Source organism: Acinonyx jubatus, chromosome F2 (assembly GCF_027475565.1).
Source record: "Acinonyx jubatus isolate Ajub_Pintada_27869175 chromosome F2, VMU_Ajub_asm_v1.0, whole genome shotgun sequence".
Classification (NCBI taxonomy): Eukaryota; Metazoa; Chordata; class Mammalia; order Carnivora; family Felidae; genus Acinonyx; species Acinonyx jubatus.
Genome location: NC_069394.1, coordinates 33,448,747 through 33,473,360, shown reverse-complemented (window position 1 = coordinate 33,473,360; position 24,614 = coordinate 33,448,747). Strand labels below are relative to the sequence as shown.

Sequence of the window (24,614 nt, the reverse complement as noted above, 5' to 3'; positions counted from 1 at the left end):
GGTCATACAAGTAACATTGTTTTTACTAATGGTATCTTTCTTCAGCATCAGTGTTCAGGATTGGGGCTGCCCATAAATAATTGTAAACTTTTGAATCCTCTTTATTTCTACACTAACTTTATTTTTCTGATTCTGCTAACCCATAATAGCTTAACCAATTCTCCATCAATTCCTCCGTATTATTTTTTAATTTTTTTGCATATGGTACGTATTTTATTATTTCTTCCCTGCAACTGTGTACAGGATTCTTTCTCAAAATGATTTGGGGCCCTTTCCTTCAGTGTCACTTTTTACCTCTTGAGTACATCCACTCACACCCATCTCCTTTGTCTATGTCTGTCCATTACACGATGTGATCACAGAAGAAGTGGACTCCACAAGGAGAAGACATACAGGTCTGTCTCTTCTGCTTTTCTTTGTTACTTTTTCATTTATCTAACTTGTTTTAGAAATTCTTTACTATTTTTTATTCATTTCATAATTTTTCATTTTCCTCTAATATAACAAAATGTTAAATCTTGCAGGCACTTTTATTTTAGGTAGTGGTATATTCAACTGTTAGCAGCAACCTTTCCAATTAGATTGATAAAAAATAAAAAGATTAATATTTCCATAATATGTACATGTAGGTATATGTATTTTTTCCATAACTGGGTAACTAACTCCAGATCCAAATATATGTATATATGTACATACATATAGGCATACAGTATTTAGTCATTGAAATTAAAGTAACAGATTAATCGTATTTCATTCTTGAACTTATTTTAGACTTAAACCTTGTTTTCAACTTTATGTTACATAATTTTAAAAGTATTTTATTTTTATCATGAGTTCTGCAATGTGCTAGACTGTGGAGAACACTAAAGATCTAATACATGTCCTACACATGCTATCAATATCACCGAGGAGTTATAATATGTGGGGAACATGCTGTGTTTAGGTGCCGGTGTGGATGATTCTAACAATATGTTCTGCAAAGCTATAAAGTCAAATAAAATCTGTTTCAACTAGATGGCCAGAAAAGACTTTATGGCAAAAGGAACACTTGAACTAAATCTCGAACATTCATTCAACACTCATTTCTTGAACTCATGTGATGTGGTACTGTTCTAGGTGCTGGAAATAACAGGACGCACAAAATAGCTCCCTATCCTCGTAGGCTTTTTGTAGAGTGAATCTGACGAGTAAATGCAATAATATTACAGGTGCTGTGAGAAATCTATATGTGTAGAAATACAATGGAATCACAAAGGACGGTATGATCATTTCCACCTGGAAAGTACGGATATTAGTTCAAGAAAGACTTCATAGAAGAGATAACATATGAATTAAACATTAAAAACTAGAAAGATGTTGTCCTCATGTGTAGACAACATCTCAGGGAAAACGACTTCAAACAAATTTAGGCAAAAGTGGGAAGGGGAGGGTTTCTGAACAACATGTAGGATATTGACACATGTAAAGCAAGAGAGGAACAAGATTGGATATTTTTTTCTAGAAAGATTACTTTGGAAACTATATAAAAAGTGGACAAGAGCAGTATAGACAAAAAGATCATTTATGAGGCTGTTTCACAGATCAGTGAAGAGATGATGATGGGGTGACTTAAGGTATCAATAGAGAAAGTAAAGATGTGAAACCTGTAGGACCTACATACTGATTGGATATTACTGATGCAAGAAAAGGAGGAATAATTTCAGGTAACTGAAATGTATAGGTAAATGGGGGCACATTTTATCAAGATAGGGAATATAGGTTGGAAAAGTTTTAGGGAAAAATTAAGAATTCAGTGTGAGGATGAACTGAGTTTGATATTCCTTTGGAATATTCAGGTATAAACATCTATTAGAAGTGATTGAATGTATGGGTCTGGAACTCAGCAGAGAAGTCTGGGCTAGAGACAGAGAATAAGGAATCAGCATTTAACTGATTCCATTGGAATGAAGGGGATTTCCAGAGGTATATGAAGAATAAGAAGAGAGCCAAGAATCAAAATTCTGGGATTACCAACATTTTTTTACATAAATAGAGGAGGGAAGAACAAGAGCCAGAAAACCATGATGAAAAGAACCATTGAAAGACAGTGGGATATCTAGAAAAGAACAGAGGTCAAGAAAGGAAAGTGTTTCAAGAAGGATATACTCATCAGAAAAATTCAAGAGAAGGGCAACTATTGTTAAATGTTAACCAATAACAATGTTTGTGTAAATGGTTTTAGTGAAGTTGTGGACCGTGGAAGCCAGATGGAAGAGAAGGAAAGAGAGATCTAAAAGAAAAAAGAATGAGGGTGACTGTAGACTAGGCTTCCTAATAATGGCTTGGGGAAGTTAAAATGAAGAGTAGCTATCCTGGAGGATACAAGGGAGAGTTCACCAAAGATATGTAGAAGGAGGATAGTTTACGTGAAGAACTTAAATTCGTGATGGTCTTTAAGGTCATGTGATTGATTCATTAGCACACTTCAGACAAATTGTTGGAAGTTTGGAGGCAGAGGAGAAAGAAAAAGGATGAGGGTGTTGAGGGTAGCCTGCCAGCAAAGTGTTTAAAGTGATGTCTGAGATTAGGGAAGATGCTGGTCATGTGAAATCACGCCATGCAGTTCAATCACATTCAGATACAGAGTTTTCCATGAACTGGGAAAGAAGGGCTTTAATGAAAGAACTAGAATTTATAGAGATATTCAGGCTAATGGAGGCAAGTGGAGAGTGTTATTTTCAGAGATTGATTTAGTGATGCTTAGAATTTTCAGATGTTAGACAATTCCAAATAATAGAAAGATACAGGGTTTGATCCTGGGGGTGAATTTCTGAAGTGGGGCTTGGACTACAGTTTGGAAAGGAAAGGAAAGCAACAAACTTTTTTTTTTAATTTTTTTGAATGTTTATTTTTGAGAGAGACAGACAGACAGAGCATGAGCAGGGGAGGGGCGGAAGAGAGAGGGAGACACAGAATCCGAAGCAGGCTCCAGGCTCCAAGCTGTCAGCACAGAGCCTGACGCGGGGCTCGAACTCACGAGCAGTGAGATCATGACCTGAGCCCAAGTCAGACGCTCAGCCAACTGAGCCACCCAGGCACCCCGAAAGCAACAAACTTTGATGTTAGAATTTTTATATAGGCATTAAAGAGCCACTGACGCCCTAAGTGTGACAGAGAATGGGTGAAGGAAGGTAGGGCGGAAGTAGACAGTAACAGCAAGAAAGTAATGGTATGAACATAAAAGCGATAAATGTTACATGAAATTAGAAAAGTAAACATGTGAAAAGAGAAATGCAGACATAGAAAAATGCTGGTACCACTTCCAGGATTCCCTATTACTTAAAGTATAGGATTTTGAGCCGTTTCTCCTCAAATTGTTTCGGACAGGTAGTGTTCTTGTTGAAGGGGCAGCTTTCCGTTCAGGCTAACAGGTGAGATGCGCATTCTGTGATGAGGCTGAGAATGCATAAGATTTAATGAAAGGCTTCTGGGTTCAGAATTCACAAGTGGAAAAGATTTAGGATGTGGGCAGCAATGCAGAGGAAGTGGAGAAGGAAGCTCAGGATAGGTGTGGTTGACAGTACAGATTGGAAAATGTTAAGAATAGATGGTAGGATAGGGAAGAAACGAACCACTGAATATGGTAGGGGAGAAAACACGGAGAAAAATAAAGACCTTAGGCCAAGCGTTGGGAGGGGGAATTCAACAGCTTGAACAAAGGAATCTCTATGATATGCATAGAGAAAAGTACTTTGTTGAGGGAGTTTGAAAATTAGGAAGAGGAGAAGATTGATGATGGAAGCAATTTTTCTTAGGAAAAAAAAAATACTATCTAGGACATATGTGGAATGGTTAAATTTACAGAGGAAAGAGAATGTTCTTGGTTCGAATCTCATGTCCTAAGTTACTTTTAATTTTTATCTAAACATAATTTGAAGTCTTTCTTAGCACAGACTTTAAAACTGCGGTTGTAGCTATTAATCCTTCCTTTCGTTCTGGTGGGAGGAAGCTGGGGTGAGCTTTCTCAGCTGTAGACTCTCAACACTGTAAGTGGGGACTTGGTCTGTATTCGCTAGCACTGAATAAAGGATTCCACAAACTCTCCAAAGCCTAAAGAAAAATGAGGACCAGTGCATTCCCTTCCAGAACAAAATGAGAGTAAAGAATGATAGAGATGGTAATGAGAACTTCAGAGAAGAAGGAGGTAATTTTAGAAGAGAAACCAGTAAATTTTGTAACAAGCAACTCAGATGGATTTCCAAGTGTTTAATAAAAGTTAGATGAAATTAAAGCTTTTCAAAAACTGACTCGAGACTGTGACCAATAGAATGTAGTATATTAAACCATCATCACATCTTTAATGAATATGTAAGTTGATTATTTTTCTCAATCAATACCACCTATTAATACTTTGAGCCAAAATGTGATGGAAAATAATTTCATAAGGCCAGTCATTTTCCTGACATATTAAGTTGAAGTGTGTGTTTTGCATTTTATACCGTAGTCAAAGGACCTTTATTTCTATTATAGGTCCAAGTATAGTCATTGCAATATAATTCTACACAGTGAATGAAGGAATGGAGTTTGATCACACATTTTGAAGCAGGAAATACTAAGTTTAGCCCTTGGCAGATAAAAATCAGGTTTCTTTTAAATGAGAAGAGCAAGTTTTATTAGAGTTTACACTTTTCTTCTTAACTCTTGAGGAATTTTATATGATAGGGCACCTGAGTAGTTCAGTGTGTTAAGTGTCCAACTTTGGTTCAGGTCATGATCTCAGGCTTTGAGAGTTTAAGCCCCACATTGGGCTTCACGCTGACAACGTGGAGACGCTTGGGATTCTCTCTCTCTCTCTCTCTCTCTCTCTCTCTCTCTCTCTCTCTCTCTCCCTCCCCCCCCAAAATAAATAAGTAAACTTAAAAAAATTCATATGACAATGGTACTTTTTTAGATAATTGTAAAACAGATCTTAGAGACCATTTGAAAGAGAGCTAATGATACAAAAGAGATTTTAAAAATACTATTTGGTAAGTTCCATAAAACAGCATCTGCTCATGTTTTTAAATTCAAGTGTGAGCTACAATGTTGCCAGAATTACTTCCAGAGCTGGTCTAGGGCATCTAGCAGTCTTAGTGCTTGTGTAATATATGTTTTACTCCTAAGGAGATCTCAAAAACAACAAATGTTTTTTCCGGCCATATTTCTTACTAATTCCTTAGGTGAATTATTATATTATAATACCAATTATTATATTATTATGTTAACCAGTTATTGCATTATTATAGTTGGTTCTGTGCTACATCAAAAGCTTTAGAAAATATGTTAAAAAAATTACGATTTCAGACTGGCCCATTGGTCTGCCAGGTCTTAATGTTAATTTGAAAAGCCTAACAGTTCAAGTTTAATAGATTTTAAGCGCTTCTTAATAAAAACACAATTGGGAATAACTAATACATACTTTGCATTGTGATTATAATTATTTTCTAATTTTTAAAAATTTATTTTTAATTTTTTAAAAAGCTTTCCAACTCTTTTGAGATATAATTGACATATAATATTGGATTAGTTTGAGGTGATGCCTGACTGGCTGTTGGTGGAGCACAGGACTCTTGATCTCTGGGTCGTTGAGTTCAAGCCCTAGGTTACATGGAGATTCCTTAAATAAACATTGTATTCCTTTGAGACATACAGCACACTGATTTGAACATGTATAAATTGTGAAGTGATTTCTACAATAAGCTCAGTTAGTATTCTATAATTCTTAAATTTTTTTTTTTAAACGTTTATCCATCTTTGAGACAGAGAGAGACAGAGCATGAACGGGGGGTCAGAGAGAGAGGGAGACACAGTATCCGAAACAGGCTCCAGGCTCTGAGCTGTCAGCACAGAGCCCGACACTGGGCTCGAACTCACGGACCTTGAGATCATGACCTGAGCCGAAGTCGACTGCTCAACCGACTGAGCCACCCAGGCACCCCAGTATTCTATAATTCTTAATAAAATTATTACTTCACTTCCTGTTAGGGTTAGCTAAGGCAAGTTTTTCAAAATTAACACAATTACAGTATTATTTTTAGCATGAAAACAGTTTCTCTTTTTTGTTTTATTTCTGTGATTATTCTGAATGTTGCCCATTGAGATATATTATTGCAAACCTTCATTTTAATTGTTTTTTCACATTTGCATGGCATATATGACATGTTTTAAATGCCATGTGCTTTCACTTGACATCTTGTTCTACTTGTGTTATATCTTAAAAGGGAAAGAGAAGTAACATTAATTGTGGGGGGAATTTAATAAATCTATAAATATGTACACATATAAACACACATATAAGCTGTTACTGAAATTTCCCTGAATCTTTCAGTCATTGATTCATTATCAGTCTTATCATTACACTCACATTCTACCCATTTTTAGGTACTTTTTGTGCATTGATTGTATCCTACCTATATTTAATGGACTCGGTATTATTGATGAAAGTCTAAGATATAGATATTTAAGGTTTGCTCAGTCATGAAAAATATAACTGTCTAGTAGACTGAAATTTTGCCATAAAATGTAAATCAGGGTGCCTGCGTGGCTCAGTTAATTAAGCATCTGAGTCTTGATTTCGGCTCAGGTCATGATGTCCTGATTCATGGGATCGAGCCCCACCCCTCACATCAGGCTCCGCACTATTAGCTTGGAGCCTGCTTGGGGTTCTCTCTCTCCTCTCTCTCTGCCCCTACCCCCTTTCACTCTCTCTCCCTCAAAATAAATAAATAAACATTAAAAAAAAAAGAAAATGTAAATCAGTTTCTAAAGAGGCATGGAATGTCAACTGTATGATCAGTACTCTAGACACAGCAGCCTGGAATATTTTATGTAAGTTTAGGTTTAACATTTTATTAAGTAATATTGTGATATTTTAACCAAAAAAAAAATCAAATTAAATGACATAGGTGCCTGTATATGTGCATATATATAAAAACATATCACATCTTATGTGAAAGCTCCTATTAATAAAGGATAATACTAAGACTAATTTTCTAAAGCCTATCAATACTCAAATATAAAAGAAGAGAGTTAAGATAAGTCGTTGAAACGTGAAACAGTTGGAATGCCCAAACGTGAAATAAGAATGGTCCGAGTAGTTCTTCCTCGGGTGGTGGGAGGGAAATTGGAAAGAAGATTTGAACAGGAGTCAAGAGACCTAGTTTTAGCTTCGGTCTTTCCACTGAGCTGTGTGATCCTAGACACGTAATTGGAGATCTTTGGGTTTCAGCTATCTCACTTAAATTGAGGTTTGGAATGCACTGTTTTTTAATGCTTTACGGATATAAAATTCCATCTGCCTTGGAAGATACATCCTGAACTTAAGAAGTTACTGCTGAATTCTCAAAGCATTATTCATGCACTCTAAATACCTTAGCATTCTATTTTACCTTGGCCTATTGTCTACCTTAACTCTCTTTTCTGAAAATTTCAGTTATTGGGGAAAATATGTGTTCCTGTAAGAAACGTTAGTCTGAGAAGCAGTATTAGAGCACAGACTCTGGAACTAGACTCCCGATCAGCACCACCACTCCTGTGCTGCGTGATCCTGAGAAAGTTACTCTTTGTAGATTCCTCAGATACCCCTTCTCTAAGACAGAGATAATAATACCATATCAAAAGGTTATTGTATGTATTAAATTCATTAATATATAAACTGTAAGTTACTTAAAAACTGTGTCTGGTACATTGTAAGCATGATGTAAGTGAAGCTATTTTTTTTAATTGTTTTATGAAATACATTAGAAACCAGAATTTTTATTTTGAGTCAAGTGTATTGAAGCCCAGGCATTTTAGTCATCCAGTCTATAATACAGAATTATTTTTGTTATATGCATTACAAATATACGAGTTTGTGACTTCTAGTTTAGGACGTAGCTGTCATACAGACCTGGGCATCAGAACTGCTGCACCTGTACTATTGAGCGTTACCATTTCTGGGACAACAGAGTTGAGTAGAAAGCGAGAACATTGAAATCAGATAGGTCTCAATTCTTATCTGGGTTCTGTCACTCACTAGGGATATAACTCTGGGCTGCAGTTAGATTAAGGGTTAATTATATTTTAATAAAAGCATGAAAAAGTTTTTCTCTGAAAAGAGAAAGCCTTTCTAAAAATAAAAGTAATGAAATTTAAAAAGAGAGACTTGACTACAAGTCAAGTTATACCTTGGCAGGTATAAACTTCAGAAGATTAAAATCAGCATAAACAAATTAGAAGGCAAACAGCACACTGGGAAACATATTTGCAACAACTCGGAGTATTAAGAGCCTTAATGCCTGAATCACTTTGACAAATAAACTATGTACTCTGTAAAACTCTAACAGAAAAATGGGCAGAAGATGTACAGACGTTTCACCAAACAGGAAATTTAGTGGACAGTAAATGTATAAAAAAAATTTTATTCCAAAAAATCCCACATTTTATTCCAATCGTAACCAAATGGATAACTTAAAAAAAAATGAGATACTATGTTTCACCTATTTTGAAAACAATGCTTTAATGCTGGTGAGAGTGTGATATAAGAGTGGCAGCATAATTTACTATAATCTTCCTAAAAAGTAATTTTTCAATAGAAATCAAGAGCCTTAAAAATATTTACAGACTTCTGCTCTGTTGGAAATGAGCTCAGATAAAAATATATGTACGAAAGTTTCACTAAGGCATTGTTTGTAGCAGTGAAAAGGATGTTACCATGAATGTTGAATAATGAATGCATATGCAACCATTTAACTGAATAATGTTATTAACAGAAATTACAAGCACTTATTTTGATGTTTTTTTTTGTAATTTGAAAAAAATTGAAAGCGATAATATATGTAAGGAACTTGTCACAGAATTTTCAACATGCTAGAAAGTAAAAAGATGATAGTTCCTATTAATTATTACTACTAAATCTAGTTATACCAAAGATTTCATTTTTCAGACCGATGTATAATGTAAATAATGAATAATAAAATTGAGTCATTATTTAAAATAAGAGTAAAAATAAAATAGGAATAAAATTTCGAAGCAGAGACCATTAAAATCTCTGTAAAATAGCCCAATAATCTGTCAACTTGACTATGTTAGACTCAAATCATTCTCTACGTATCATAACGACATATTAAAGTGTCCTCTACCATCCATGCTTATATAAAGGAAGTTATTCCTGAAATTCTTACTCTAGTGTTATAAAAGTATTTCACATCTGAAAAATTCATTTGTTCAACGAGTATCTACTAAACATTTTCATATACCAGGCCTATTGTAGGTGCTGGGGGCATAACAGGTCTCTCCCATCATGGAAATTATACTCTTGGGAGAGCTAATAGTCACTAAACAAGGTAAGTTTAGATTGTTATAATTCTATTATTTAAAACCCTCTGTGCTTAGCACAGCTGGGGTGGGAAGGCATGTATTTTTGATGGAGGGATCCAGGAAGTCTTTCTGAAGAGGTGATTTTGAACTAAAACAGAAGAGTAAGAAGAAACAAAGTATGAAAGCAGCCAGGAGATACACAACTAAGATCAAGAATCAGAAGATAAAGTCAGGGCATTTAAAGTTCAGAAGAAGAGAATAATTTTTGCTATACTTTTTTTTTTTCCTGAAAAGACATTTAAGTGTCAGTGATGGATGAAAGAGTTTTAAATATTGAAGATTTGCAGAGAGATGAACAAAGTATAACTGAATGATAAAGTTAGGATTAAAATACTTTTAAATCATTTGAGTTGAAAGGAAAGGATTATATGTAATAAGTTAGTAATCAAGTTATTTAGTATTAACTTGCACACAATACTAAGTATTCATTGGCTCATGGTTAAAAATAAGGTATGATTGTTTTCAGATCATTTTCTTCCTCTTTGCTCACTTAAAGCTCTATACTTTTATATCTATAATAAAACCATTGTAATATAAAAGTGTTGGCATGAAAGATAAGTAGGTTTGAATAATGCTACATTGAAGATAATTGCTAAGGGAATTTAAATTAGATTACAGTTCAACTGAAGAGAAGGATGTTATTTGACAGATGATAGTTTCTTTCTAGTAGCCTGTATGAAGGCTTGAGGAGATGGGGTATGGGACATGCGAGTAAGGATGAGAAAATGGTAACAAGTAAGAGTGATTAGATTAATTAATTATGTGACATCACTGATGGGGAGATCATGGTTATAGGTTATAAGGTCATGAAGAATGTGAAGGAGGTTGATAGGCCAATTCAGAGTAAAGGAATGAGAATCAGAAGGAAACCCCAAAAAGAAGAGTAAAGACTAAAAATGACTATATTGTACTTTAAGTTTGGGTCAAAAGGAAATAAGTTAAAGTATGAAAAAAAAAAAAAAGGCCAAAGAGGAGATGATGCAATTAGATAAGAAAAAGGAGGAAATGTTAAAAAGGAAGAATGTTGGGGCAACAAAAGCATTAAATAAGAGTTAAGGGTGTGTATGTGTTTGTGCGAGAGAGAGAAAGAGAAGAGAGAGAATCACTTCATGACTAAGTATTTCAGATTATAAATTTTGGAAAACAGACCAATCTCAGCCACTTACTAGTTCTATGCCCTGTACAAATGTTCCAATAAGTAAAATTGTGACAAAAGTCCTATCACATACAGTTGTACTGGTTAAGTGACATAATCATAATTCATGCAAAGCTTTTAGCACAATTGCTGGCTTCTGGAAAGTATTATTAGTGTTAAGATCTTAATTGTTCAGGAACGTTATTATTAAGTTCTCGAACACAAGATTTTAACTGTGCACCTTTAAAAGCTTTGTTACATTTTTTTTTCTATGCCTTGATCCAGTAAAACTTTAGTTGAAAAAAAAAATTAAAAGCTGGACAGAAATATGCTCAGTGGTTACCTCAGGCTGGTAGGGAGAGTATTGACAGCAAAGTGACCCCAGAGAACTTTTTACAGTGACAGAAATACTCTGTATCTTGATTGTGGTGAGGTTGCATGACTACATCCATTTGTCAAATGTCATAGATGCACCTGAATAGTGTGAATTTTAATTTCTGACAGTAGGCCTCCATAAATCTGGCTTTAAAAATAACTGAAAACACGCAAAAATTTAAATTAATTTTAAAATATATTACCCCGATAGTACTAAATATATAGACTAATAGAAAATTTTATTCGACCTGACACATCCCAAGCAATTCAAAGCCAACTCCCATCCCAAAATAGGGTTCAGGAGGCTTGGTAATAGATGGAGGGTGGCCTATAACTTCATCACACAAAGAGAAGAGAGGACTCTAGGGGTTGAGCTAGCAAAGGAAGGCCTAAAAGTCTGAGTCTAAAGCAGTGGAACAAGAAACCCAGAAGGAGCAAGAGAAGTGTTTAGTGTTGACAGTTCCAAGAACAGGCAAGGCATTAACAAAGACATAAATTCTGGATATTCTGGATAGTCATTGATAATAGCTATAGGAAGAAGGACAAATATGAGAAGTAATGTTACTTGTTTCGAGCAAGCTGAGTTTTGGGCACTGATGGCATATCCATGTGGGGATCACTAGGAGATAACTAGAAATGTGTATTATTATTATTATTATTATTATTATTATTATTATTATTATATCTTTTGAGAGAGAAGGGGAGAGTGAAAGAGAGAACAGAGGAGGGGTAGTGAGAGAGGGAGAGAATCCCAAGCAGTCTTCTTGCTGTCAGCACTAAGCTTGACACAGGACTCAATCTCATGAACCATGAGATCATGATCTGAGCCGAAATCAAGAGTCAGACGCCTAACCAACTGAGCCACCCAGGGGCCCCCAACTAAGATGTGAATCTCAGGCTTACAGGAAAGTAGATGAAGGTACTCGCCTTCAGCATTAAAGTGACAGTTGAAGCCATGGACTTAGGCAGAATCACTCAGGAATAGAATAAAAAGAAAAGTCAACGACAACACTTTAGGAAATGTGTATATTTGAAAGATGGGCTGAGAAAGATAAGCCAACAAAGTAGTCTAATAAAGAGTGAACTGAATGAGTGTCAGAAAAGTGCAGGCCAAACACTTGGAGAAAATACCAAGCGTAGTTTAATAAATCTATCAAATGCTGCTGTGAGGTCTGATAGAATGGTGCTGAAGAATGGTCACTGGAGTTGGCAAATATGACATTACAGGGAATTTAGGAAATAAGTTTCAAAATAAGTACGGTAGTCGAATTTTTTCTTTGAGAGAGGTCACCATGAAATAGTAGAGAACCCCAAGAAGACGAAGTTCTTACTAAATGAATCAACAGTAACCAAATAACATGACCTCTGTGTTGGAGACACATAAAAGGCTCTCTACTTTGGGATAGTCATACTTTATAGCTCACAAGTGCTCAGTCCTGTAAAAACTCATTGTTTTTATATTACGTATAGTGGGTCCCACTTACGAAACTTGCAGTGGTGATAAATAATTGATGATCAGGATCTTCATTCCACACATTGCAGATTTTACTCTTGAGAAACTCAGAAGTACCTCAGATAAGTTTTAACATGGTGTTAGTCATAGAACTAGGATTCACTGATAAAACCAATTTTTACTTTGCATTCTCTCAGATTTCTTTGGGTTAATAAGTTCTTTTACAATGAGGTTGACGTTTTGGATAATTAAGTCCCTGTGCTATAAGTTATTTTAATACATAATTGAGCTTAGGACCCATTGGAAGTACTGTTTTTATTTCTAGTTTCCAGATTGAAAATTTCAGGTATAGATCAGTTCATAACTTACTCCAGCCATTTGAAGCTGGAATTTAAAGCAGTTGAGCTCAATGCCAGAATCTGTGCCCTTAACCTCAGGAAGTGGGGTCTTTACCTGTGACAAGGTGGAGGATGTAGAAACATGAAAGCCGAGAAGCTGTGACATGTGTGGTGGACTCCATGAGAGAACAAAGCTACATGTCTAGAAAAAGAAAAGAGAGGAATTCGGAAGGGGACATGTAATGTCAACAGACCGTCTAGTTTGCGGTTTCATTTAGGATCCTCAGTGTAAGTAGTAATCCCATATGGGTATTTGGAAGGTTGAATGAAATTCAGCCGAGTCTCTGGCTTAGGTGTTTTCATCAAATCCCTAGCTGTCTTGATCTGAGGGTGAGCCTACCTAACTTTTATTCCACTTTCTTCTTGGTATTGAAGAGAAGATTTCAGGAAATGTCCCTATTGGTGAAACATTTAGGATGCCTACCTTTGAATTCTGAGGGAGTGTCAAACTGCAAGACATGAGGTCCTCCGTGCAGTCGTTATAGCTCCCTTGACCAATAACAATGTTCACGAGCACCTTTGGAGAAAGGTACACAGCTTGATATCTAAGCATGAGTATTATTTAAAATCCTCGTATGTAATAGTTCCTTTTCTCATTATAAATAATTAACCCCAACTTAGGTGATCCGAATTTAAAGAAATTTCAGTATTAGCTAACGGGGATGAGATTGTATAACAACAATTAAAATGTACATTTTTCCTTTTAATCACACTATTGCTACATAAACTTCCCTCAATTTATCCCAATTGATAACTCAAATGGGTAATCATTTTCTAGGATGATCACTGTGGATATTCAGGGGAGATGACTATTACAAATCTTTTCTCTATCTGTTCTTATATTGGAAGCGTATGTCACATTTGCAGTTTGCAATCATAATTTAATTGATTTTAGTGATTTTTAAAAATTTAAATATAAACATTTTTCTTTTTCTCTACTCAGTTAAATTTTCCAAGCACAATTTAATCTTCCTTGGCTTGCTTGTTGTTGGCAACATGTTGTTATCTCTAAAGGAAATGTAAGGATTTAACAACTTTTATGCATACCATCATTGAAAATATGAAGTGAAATATTATACCTAACAATTGACATTTGTTTTACTCTTGGAAATTTGGCCCTGTTTATGTCACTTCTCTCTCCATTTGGTAATAACCCCTTTCTGATTCTGCTGTTCTTGGAGAATAGGAAGTTCATTATTCCTTTCATTATAGTTTAGGGGATACGATCACATGTGTTTGGATCCTTTTAAGAATCTCAACTTTATAAAAGAATTCCACTTTGAATGACTTATCACCCCTTATCAGCCTCTTTGTTGCCCTGACTTAAGAAGGTAAAATATCTTTGTTACCTTAAAAATATGTATGTTATCATTTTAATGCCATAGTAAGTATAATTTATTTTTTAACCTTTTATTTAAATTCCAGTAGGTTAACATACACTGTAAATCTGAGTTTCAGGTATACAATATAGTGATTTAATACTTTTCCTACAATATCCAGTGCTCATCACAACAAGTATACTCCTTAACCCCCATCACCTATTTAACCCATAACCCTCCTCTTCTGTGGTAACCATCAGTTTGTTCTCTATAGTTAAGAGTCTGCTTTATGATTTGCCTCTCTCTTTTTTCCCCCTATGTCATTTTGTTTTGTTTCGTAAATTCCACATAGGGGTGAAATCATATGGCATATTCTTTTCTCTGTCTTAATTTGCTTAGCATTATACTCTCTGGCTCCATCATTGTTGTAAATGGCAAGATTTCATTCTTTTTTATGGCTGAGAAATATTCCATCGTGTGTATGTATGGAGGGAGAGAATCCCAAGCAGGCTCTGTGCTCTCAGTGCAGAGCCTCACATGGAGCTCTGTCTCACAAACTGTGAGATCATGACCTGAGCTGAAACGAAGAGTCAGACCCTTACCTGCTGAGGCACCCAGGTGCCCCTCTCAGCATTTCTAAGTATACTTAAACATTTATTTCTAAATGAACATAAATGCAAAGTTGCATTTAAATTTCTTTATTATGCTCCTCTCAAAACAGTCCATGCAGTCTGTGATATGCATAAGAGTGGATGCAGTTGAAATATCTCATGACTTATGTTAATTAGGCCCCAGATGTGGGACACAGTGTTCTTTCATAATATGTCATACCCAAATATAATAAGATGGGGACAAGTCATCTACACAGGGCATTAATATGTGTTACTCTGTGGGTTATCTCTTCCTTAATGTAGATTTTATCCATCAGGAAGATGGCAGAATATTTAAACATTTGTTTAAAAAAAAGCAGACATTTGTTTGCTTAACACATATAGGGAATAGTATATTAACCCAATGAATCCGACTCATGTTTGTATCTTTTTTAAAAAAAGAGTTTATTTTGAGAGAGACAGAGAGAGAGTGAGTTGGGGGGGGGGGGCAGAGAGAGAGGGAGGGAGAATTACAAGCAGGCTCTACACCGTGAGCACAGAGTCCAGTCAGGGGTTTGATCCTGACCTGAGCTGGGACCAAGAATCAGACGCTTAACCAACTGAGCCACCCAGGAGCCCTATCACATTTGTATATTTTATCAGTGGTTATTGCACTTTCTCTTAGAAACAATATTAACAATAATCATTGTATTCCTTCTCCAAGGGACTTTTACTTAAAAATTTAGTTTCTCCTTTAAAATGTATCTTGTTTTTTTCAAAGATACAGGAATTATGACTAACAAGTTAAAAATAACTACGTTGATAGAAAGTTACTAATATTTTCTTTTAAACATGTCAGTATACGTGGGGGAAACATACAGTAAAACAATAGCACTTGATCTTGTCTGAACGATCCTCCTAGCCTCCTAGATTAGATCATCCTTATGATTCTTTTTGCTGGGCAAATTCTCTGGTTTAATGAACTTTTCAATACAGTTTGTGTCTATCTCTCTTTCCCAGGCTTGCTCTTAGAGTGCTCTCTCTGTCTCTTTCTCTCTCAATCTCCTCCCACCTTCTTTCCTCCCTTCCTCTTTCGTTGTCTTTCTCCTACCCTCTATTCTTCCTTCATCTCCTTTCTGTCCCTGTCTCCTTACACACACACACACACACACACACACACACACACACACACTGTAAATTTTAATAAATGCAATGCCAGGGCAAACAGAGTAGGAATTTCTAGACCAGGTATAATACTTCTAGAAATACATTCCAGAAATATATATTTCTAGGTATAATATAAATATATCCTATTTATATTAATGAAATCGATATGATAATATAAAAGAACAAACACTTAAAAATTATTTTGGCATCAGAATTAACCAACCAGGTAGTTATATAGCAGAAAGAATCATAGAGAGTATCTGGTCCCAAATGATTAATTTTACAGAAAGTGAATTTTATATCCGGAAAGGTAAATTAGGTACTTACAGTTAGAAGGCTTGTGAAATTAACACTTAAACCCAAGTATTTTCTCTTCTTATCTTTTAAACTAGTGCTGTTTTTAAGATTTTAGATTCATTCCTGTATAGCATAAATACACCCATCACCCTAAATCTGGACAGTTGCAAAGCCCCATCAACCCTGTGATGGTTATCTGCACTGCACTCTCCATGCACAAAACCGTGACCTTCCCCTGTAGCCCAACCATATCCTGATTTTAAATGTTGAAACCTAAAATGGTGCTAAAATCCAAGTCATCTGAGTGATAAAACCTCAGTAAGTCTATTTACTGAATTTAGATGTCAAAACCAGATATGCTCTGTTTCCTTGTATCACTAGGTCACTCTTAATAACGTATGTCCGAAAGTAGTCTAAATATCAGTTTCTTTTGACTATAGGAAAAGGAGTCTGTGCAGTTTGCTATAGCATCTCCTTTGAAGTATTATTTAATGAATATGGCAGAGAGGTAGCAGAGAAACAGCAGACAGATACATATAGTAGCAGGTAACCTAGATATCCAAAATAGATTATTAAGGTTTAGAACGTAATTTAAAAGCCTATGAGCCTCAAGGTAGTACAACAGTTTTGTAAGTTTCTAGAGTCTTTATTTTTCGGTTAATTCCAAGTTTGACTTAGGCATATATGGAGTTCAGTTTTCCTACATTCTTAGGAATGAAAAAAAAAAAGATCATTTTATAAGCAAACACATTATAAACCAAATCAAATTATATCTTTCATTCCCAATGTGTTAACTCCTAGTAACCACAGTAGAAACTTCTTCAGAATTGATTTATTTGGAAATAAGTATTCCTCAAAACTTGTATATCTTAGCTACTCAGTTTAAGCTTAAGTGTGCTCAAGCAAAGGGAAAAAGAGACAAACCAAGAAACAGACACCTAACTATAGAGAACAAACTGATGGTTGGGTGAAGTAGGTGATGGGGATTAAGGAGGGCACTTGTGATGAGCACCAGATGTTGTATGAAAGTGTTATCACTATATTGTGCACCTGAAATTCATATTACGCTGTGTGTTACCTAACTGGAATTTAAACGAAAACTTAAAAAAAGACTGTTTACACTTTAAAACAAAATGCTTCCATTGGCCCCAGTACTGATGCAGAAATAATTTAGTACATAATTTATCATTTTTATCCCCATATTTATTTGCATACTTTTAAAATGTAACTTGTTCCAGTGTTAAATAACAACCCAAATGCTTTTATTTAAAAAATAAATATATATCCCTAAGATAAATTTAGCAATGAATGGCTGTATGTTTACATTAAAAAATTTATTTAACATTTGTTTCCAAAGCATTTTTATCAAATCATTACAAAACCATCCAAGTACTTGGATTTTCCCATCCAAGTACTAACCAGGCCCGACCCTGCTTAGCTTCTGAGATCAGATGAGATCGGGCGCGTTCAGGGTGGTATGGCCATAGACAAAACCATAGGTTTTCAAACTGAATAATTTGTCCTTTTTCACAAAAATATGATGCTTTGTGTTTTTTAAAGTATTTTATCCTGTGTAGTGTATAGCCATGTAGACATTTTATAAACTACATATTGACCCCAATAAGAAAACAATAGCACTTAATTTCAATAGCCAGTGATACCTGCTAACATTCTGGTATAGAAATCTTCATTTTTTCCCCTTATCCCTTTGTCTTTTGTATAGGTTATGTGCATATATATTTTTATGAATATATATATAGTTTTTTAGATTATAGTTCAGAAACTATAGTACTATATCACCATTTAATGTTTTATAATTACTAATTGCAGTGTCTTTATATTTACGGATGTGAATGCGCATGCACATTACATGCACTACTTCATGGATGCATTTATCTTATAGATACACCACGAGTGCAGTTCACCAACCCCTATAGTTGGACATCTAGAGTTTCTTGTCCCAGGTCTTTACAATTTTCAAGCAATGTGGCAGTAGATATACCTGTATGTACATTGATTTATTTCTTTAGGAACAATCCTGGGAAGTGAAATTTCAGGTTCAAAAACATGACCATTGTGGGGCGCCTGGGTGGCTCAGTCGGTTAAGTGTCCAACTTCAGCTCAGGTCATGATCTCGCACTCCGTGAGTTCAAGCCCCGCATCGGGCTCTGTGCTGACAGCTCAGAGCCTGGAGCCTGTTTCAGATTCTGTGTCTCCCTCTCTCTCTGACCCTCCCCTGTTCATGCTCTGACTCTCTCTGTCTCAAAAATAAATAAATGTTAAAAAAAATTTAAAAAAAAAACATGACCATTGTAAAGCCTTTTGATGCACAGCACCAAATATGTAGTATTTTGAAACAGTTTACGTTTTATCATTGTACATCAGGTACTTTGGATAACATTCCTATAAATGACCATCAGTTTTTTTGTCAATAGCTGTCAATGACTGTCAATCTGAAAAATAAGTTTTTTCACAGTTAGCCGATACTGAAAGAACAGTTAAAATGTTCAGTAAAATCAGGGACAATATTTTTTTTAATTACTCTGCCTTTGAAAATAAAATAATATAGGGGTGCCTGGGTGGCTCAGTTGGTTAAGCAGCCGACTTCGGCTCAGGTCATGATCTCACAGCCCGTGAGTTCGAGCCCCGCGTCGGGCTCTGTGCTGACAGCTCAGAGCCTGGAGCCTGTTTCGGATTCTGTGTCTCCCTCTCTCTGACCCTCCCCTGTTCATGCTCTGTCTCTCTCTGTCTCAAAAATAAATAAACGTTAAAAAAAATTTTTTTTTAAAGAAAATAAAATAATATAACAAAATACTACATTTCTCATTTATCTCATATATTTTTATTTATTCTTATTTGTCTCATTATATCTTATGTAGCCATTTTTAACAATGTCTATTCTTATTCTTCTGACTGGCGAAAGGTATCAATAAGTTGTTTTTATAGTCTACCCTACTGAAAGTAGAAAATAGACACATGTAACCATGCTTTCTCCTGTGCAATTGTCACCTAGAAGTAAGCAAATAGCTACATACACTGATCATACCTTTTTCTTTATTGCATTCGTTTGGTACATACCTAAATGCTGAGTTTAGCACTTAGAGATTACATGAATTTGGCCCTTTTAAGCTTTGTTCGTTTGGAATACGTGAATTCTGTCAGTGTCACCATTATAGTCTGTAATCTTGTTTCGTTTTGTGCCTCTTCAACCTTGTATTTTCTCACAAGAAAAGTCTTGTAAACTAGGATTCAATGCGATAGTTACCAAAAGTAATTTTTTCCTTTCCTTGATAGTTTGGCAAAATATACTTAATTTTTTAAAAAAATATGTTTCTACTATAGTATAATACACTTCTTTAACTTCAAAAATTGTCTCAGATAATATTTTATGTTCAGATTACATTTATTATGTCTCTATGTATTTCATGAAAATCAATTAGATTTGTTAAAGCGGCCCTTTATCTCATTGTTATTAATTATTTGGGAAGTTTCAATAGAAGACAGTTTTCTATTTCCTATAATGGATCTCTTTACCAGTAGGATACTTTTCTCTCTAAGGATATTGTTTGTGAAGTGTTTATCTTATGAGAATAGGTCGATAAAAATGTAGAAAAGGAATGGAGCGCTTCATACGAGCCAAATAGTTTGGAGCGAGAAATGTGTGGTTTGTCCTAAGGATTAGCCTCCTGGGAGAATTTAAAGTTCTAAGCTAAACATATTTATACAAGTTTGTTGACTGTATATCCACTAAGATAGTCACTTGAGAGATCATTAGTTAAGGCCCTAACAAAATTTTTTTTCGTTTAAGGACTGTCTATAGATGATAATTGAGTCTGGAGATGAAAGATGTGTTTGAGATTGGAATTTAGTTGATAACATACTTAAATAATTATATCACTCTATTTGCATCTTTGTTTACTTAGAGCAAATACAGATTAATCTTCTTCTTAGGCCCCCCCAATGATCTGTTAAATATAAGTGATGTTCCATAAACCTGATTCTACAAAATCTTTAAACCATTACTAAGGAGAAAGGCTCTTTTGCAAAGCAATATTAAATCAGTGTGGGTTTTTTTGTTTGTTATTTTAATAAAAAAACATTATGCTTTAATGCAGGGATCAGCAAACCATTGCCCACAGACCATATCTGGCCCGCTGCCTGCTTTGTAAATAAGGCTTTAATAGAACATTGCCACTCATTTGTGTATGCACACTCTATACCTGCTTTCATGTTACAATGGCAGAGTTGTGGCAGAAAACATATGGTCTGCAAAACCTAAGATATTTATTATCGGGCCCTTTTACAGAACAAGTTTGTCAACTTCTGCCAGTATATATCACATGACTACCTAGGAATTAGAAAGAATTTAATGTAGCTTCATAGGAGGCTGATGTCCAGAAAATAGTCTAAATATTAGAAAATGCATATGTATGTGTGTATGTGTATATATATCTATATGTATGTTACATAAATTTATATATGTATATATAAAATGTGTCTTAACTTTGTCTATTGGTGCTATTCGAATTAATATAGTATCTTGCTACTATGATATCAAAATGAAACTTTTTAAAAGAACTTCCCACTCAATTTAGTTAATTAATATTCTTTAAGTACACATAATTTCTTTGATGCGGGGATAGCTTTTTTTGTTCCCTTGCCCTTGAAGAAAATAAACATGTTTTCCTGAGAATATCTCTGGAGGTACAAATAATTCCAATGTTGTATTTTAATAGACAAGTAGACATTTATACTTGACTGTATTTCACATTCGTATCATGGAAGCACTCACTTGATTTTATGTTTTATTCAATTTATATTAACATTCCCAACACCCTCATCCCCTATTTTATAATTTGGCACAGAATTAATCACTCAAATCATTATTAAAATAAGACTCTTAAAAAGAATAATTTGGCTCACTTTATTGAATAGTTGACTTAAATTTTCTGTTATACTTAGAGGTCATGGAATATAGACTCTTTTATTCAAGATACATTCTTTTATTCAAGATTTTCGTAATCCTTTTTGGAATTTTTTCCTTTTTTAAATCTCATTTTAATTAACAGATTTTTACTCAGAATTTGTCACTAATGGAGAATTATCTGATATACAATGACATTGTTTTCAGGATGACTACTAAAATACTTATTTTTGAATGGGCACACTTTTGTCTAGAGATCTTAACTTGCGGTTTCTAAAAAGTTATGATGTTAAGCGAAGGGCATATATGTGTATGTTTACATTTCTACCCACACTCAGTGGTTATGAATTTACATGACAACATTTTGTTGTAGATACCCACTTGAGCCCAGTAAGCTGTGGTTATTTTTCCCAGTTTGTATATTTGTAGTATGCAATTGAGATTTTGTTTTTCCACTATGCATATTTATGAGAAATGGAATTTTCCTATAAAATCTCTTTGATTAAAGTTATAAATATACCTTAAAAACATTTTTTCATGTTTGCTAAGATTTGCTAACTGAATTTAGTTCTTGTTCTAAGCAAAGTTTTTAAAGACCCTCTTGATACCTATAATTGATGTGTTTGTAGGTAGGACCTGTTATAGAGAGTATTAATCTTATTCTATAATAGGCTTACCATCTCACTTTCTCACCTCCTTCCATGTTTTGTTTTGTTTTGTTTTTTTCTGAAATGATTTCAGTGTCTTTACTGGCATGGTATGTTCTCAGGAGTATTATTCCGAGTGCTTCTTTCTTGGCCCTGGTTCTAGAAAATTCAAGTTCAAAAGATCCATACAAGCTGGGGCAACCTGCTTTCACACATGTGCTAGTTTTATGATAATGGTTTCTAAACACAACTGTAAAATTGTATTTGAAGCCAATTAGACTTACAACTATTTTTCAATAAATAAAGCAGCAAATCCTGATGAATTATAGGCTAAAGTTTTACAGTATTATTGCTGTCAAGTTTATGTGTTATCAAATATATTCTCCTGGGCGTACATGTACCAGAAAGTGTTTTCTCTCTAGTTGAGATTTGTTGTTCTGTTAAAACTCATTTACATCTTACTCAGATTAAAACTTTTTTTTTTACATATTTAGTCATCATGCTTTTGTTCACCAAATTGAATACTTTTAATAAACTCAAGAAATAATAGATGACATTTAATTTGTACGTACTACCTTGAATGAAAGTGATATATCAGCCTAGCATTTCTTCTATTATACATCCTGTAAGTGGGGCTCAGAAATAAGAACTGAACATTAATTTTATGGGTTTTTTTCTACTCGATAGGTGCTATGGATATAGACGAGAGAAATCGCCAAATGAAAATTAACAAATACAAACAGGTAGCCGGATCAGACCCCAGACTGGAGCAAGATTACCATTCAAAGGCAAGACATTTTTCTTTTTAAAAGTTGTAAGATAATCAATTAATCATATGAAACCATCAGGTTTTCTTCAACTTCTGAATGCACATTAGTTAGACACGAACATATAATGCAATGGCCCCATGATTATTATTATGCTAAAATTTATAATGTGTTTATATTTCAACTTTTAGAGATAGAAATTGCCTTATTAAAAAATCACTGTATAATATAGGAGATTAAAGAAATGAAAATCTTCAATGATCTAAAGAACTAGTCTTTTAGAATTTTTTATTTTATAAACTCTAAAAGGCCCCAACACCCTCAAAATGTTTACAGAGAATAGCTGTGGTTTTCCCATACCTAGGAATTTTTTTCAATTTCATAGTATTTTCGTTGAATCTGGTTTATTAATGAGTGGTTAGAACAAAATACATACCCATGAGCTCTTGTAAGGCGTTCCAAAGGTTTCTTATTGAGAATCCTTTTTAGCTCCTTTTTGGGAATAAGTTGAGGTATGAGATCTACTGAGGGAGACTCTTCTCCTTCACTGCCTTTAGATTTTCAAAACATTTTTAGGTTCATGATATCATTCATAGTCAAAGTCATGAAAAGACTTTTCTCTGATGTAGCTGTTTAAGATTCCATAAGAGAACGAAAATAGCACAACTTGTGACATTTAATTATTACATGTTCTGTGACTCAGTAATGTAATCGTTGCAATCATGCAATACTTGTGGTCTACATCTGTGTATTAAAGAAGAGCTGTTTGGATTTTTATACATTAGGTCTATTTTATCCTTACCTACCTAACCTTCAGTTTCTCTCCATTATACTCCATTCTTTGGTAAAGTCAAGACTTACTACGTAAAGCGTAACTGGCTAGGTTGGATATGCATATGTGGTAGGTAGCACAGGTTTCTAGTTTCCCCCGAAACTAGAAACTAGACCTAGTTCCTAGGTCTAGTACAACCTAGAAGAGGCAGAGATTCCTACATCAGCATCATCCTCCAAACCACCAAGTTCTTCCTCAAATTACATGCATACTCACATGGTGAATGTAGAATTGTTCGTCGTGGAATTCTGGTGTGCTAGAAATGACATAGGCCTAAAGCCAGAGAAAGGTAAATTCAAGACAAATAAACATAGCCTTGCCTTTACTCAGCAGGCCCTAAACTTCTATAATATTTTTTCTAAAATAAAAATATGAATAACTTCAAATAGGTTCAGTGGATTTCATGGAAAATAGTTTTGTAGTGATATAGTACTTCAGACACATCCCTAACCTTTTGAACTTGATGTCAGAAATGATATCTGTGTCTTCCCAGACTTTGTTGTATTTCTTCTTAGGGCTAAATAGATACACTTTTTCTTTTGTGGCATCTCTTCTACTCTAATCTCTCATTTATTCATTTTATAGAATCCAAATACCAAGGCATGTAGTCCTAATAAAATAAGATATTAAAACTTGTAGAAACATGTCTTCCACTAACACCCGTTTGTTTAATTTGTTTATCTCCCAATATACTTTAGGAAAGAATATAGATGATTTTTTAAAATACATAGAACACTCTCAATAATATTGAGGCCAAACAATGTGTATATATATGTATATGAAAATTAATATGTAGAGTTTGATGTTTATTTAAGTAATAATGTTTATTTTTTTAATTAGCCATATTTATTATTTTTAAATGATCTCAGAAGATATTTTTTGAAAGGGTAGCCCCTAACATTTCAATAGAGAATGCTATGCAGTTCATTAGTACAGTATTTATTTGGAGCTCAACTCTGGAGAAATGATGCTCTTTTTAAAATAGTAATGTTTTCACAAAATTTCACAAAATATTTTTATTACAGCGTAACCGCTGTATATAAAACCATATTATCATTTTCTCTTTCCTTATTTATCTCCCTAGAATTAGGTAATATAGGCCACATAGTGTGCAGAACTTTTCAAATGTGGACCAGAGGTCTATATTAATCCATTTAACTCTTAATCTAATACACTAAGTTAGTGTTCTGGGAGCAGGGGACAATGTAGAAAGGAGAAGAGTTTTTCTCCGTTCATTTTGCACACCTGATCCTCGTACTTGTCGCTTTGTTCCCAGCAGGTTTGTCCTTTAAGGACCCATTCGCCAATTTCAAAGAGGCCCATCACAAGGAAAGC

General features: G+C 34.5%; 1 protein-coding gene across 50 annotated transcripts in view; it reads left to right on the top strand.

Moving 5' to 3' along the window:
- The window catches only part of RIMS2 (regulating synaptic membrane exocytosis 2), a 601,125-nt gene that overhangs the window by 430,004 nt on the left and 146,507 nt on the right, over positions 1 to 24,614 (top strand). For 27 of the 50 annotated variants that reach the window (XM_053208502.1, XM_027064046.2, XM_053208500.1 and 24 more), the window contains 2 exons: positions 363 to 395; positions 22,368 to 22,468. The exons of 12 other annotated variants lie outside the window; for them this stretch is intronic. In XM_053208502.1, coding sequence (XP_053064477.1) covers positions 363 to 395; positions 22,368 to 22,468 — 134 coding nt within the window. The remainder of the gene's footprint in view (positions 1 to 362; positions 396 to 22,367; positions 22,469 to 24,614) is intronic. 11 more of the 50 variants (XM_053208507.1, XM_053208503.1, XM_027064052.2 and 8 more) reach the window with 2 other exon arrangements.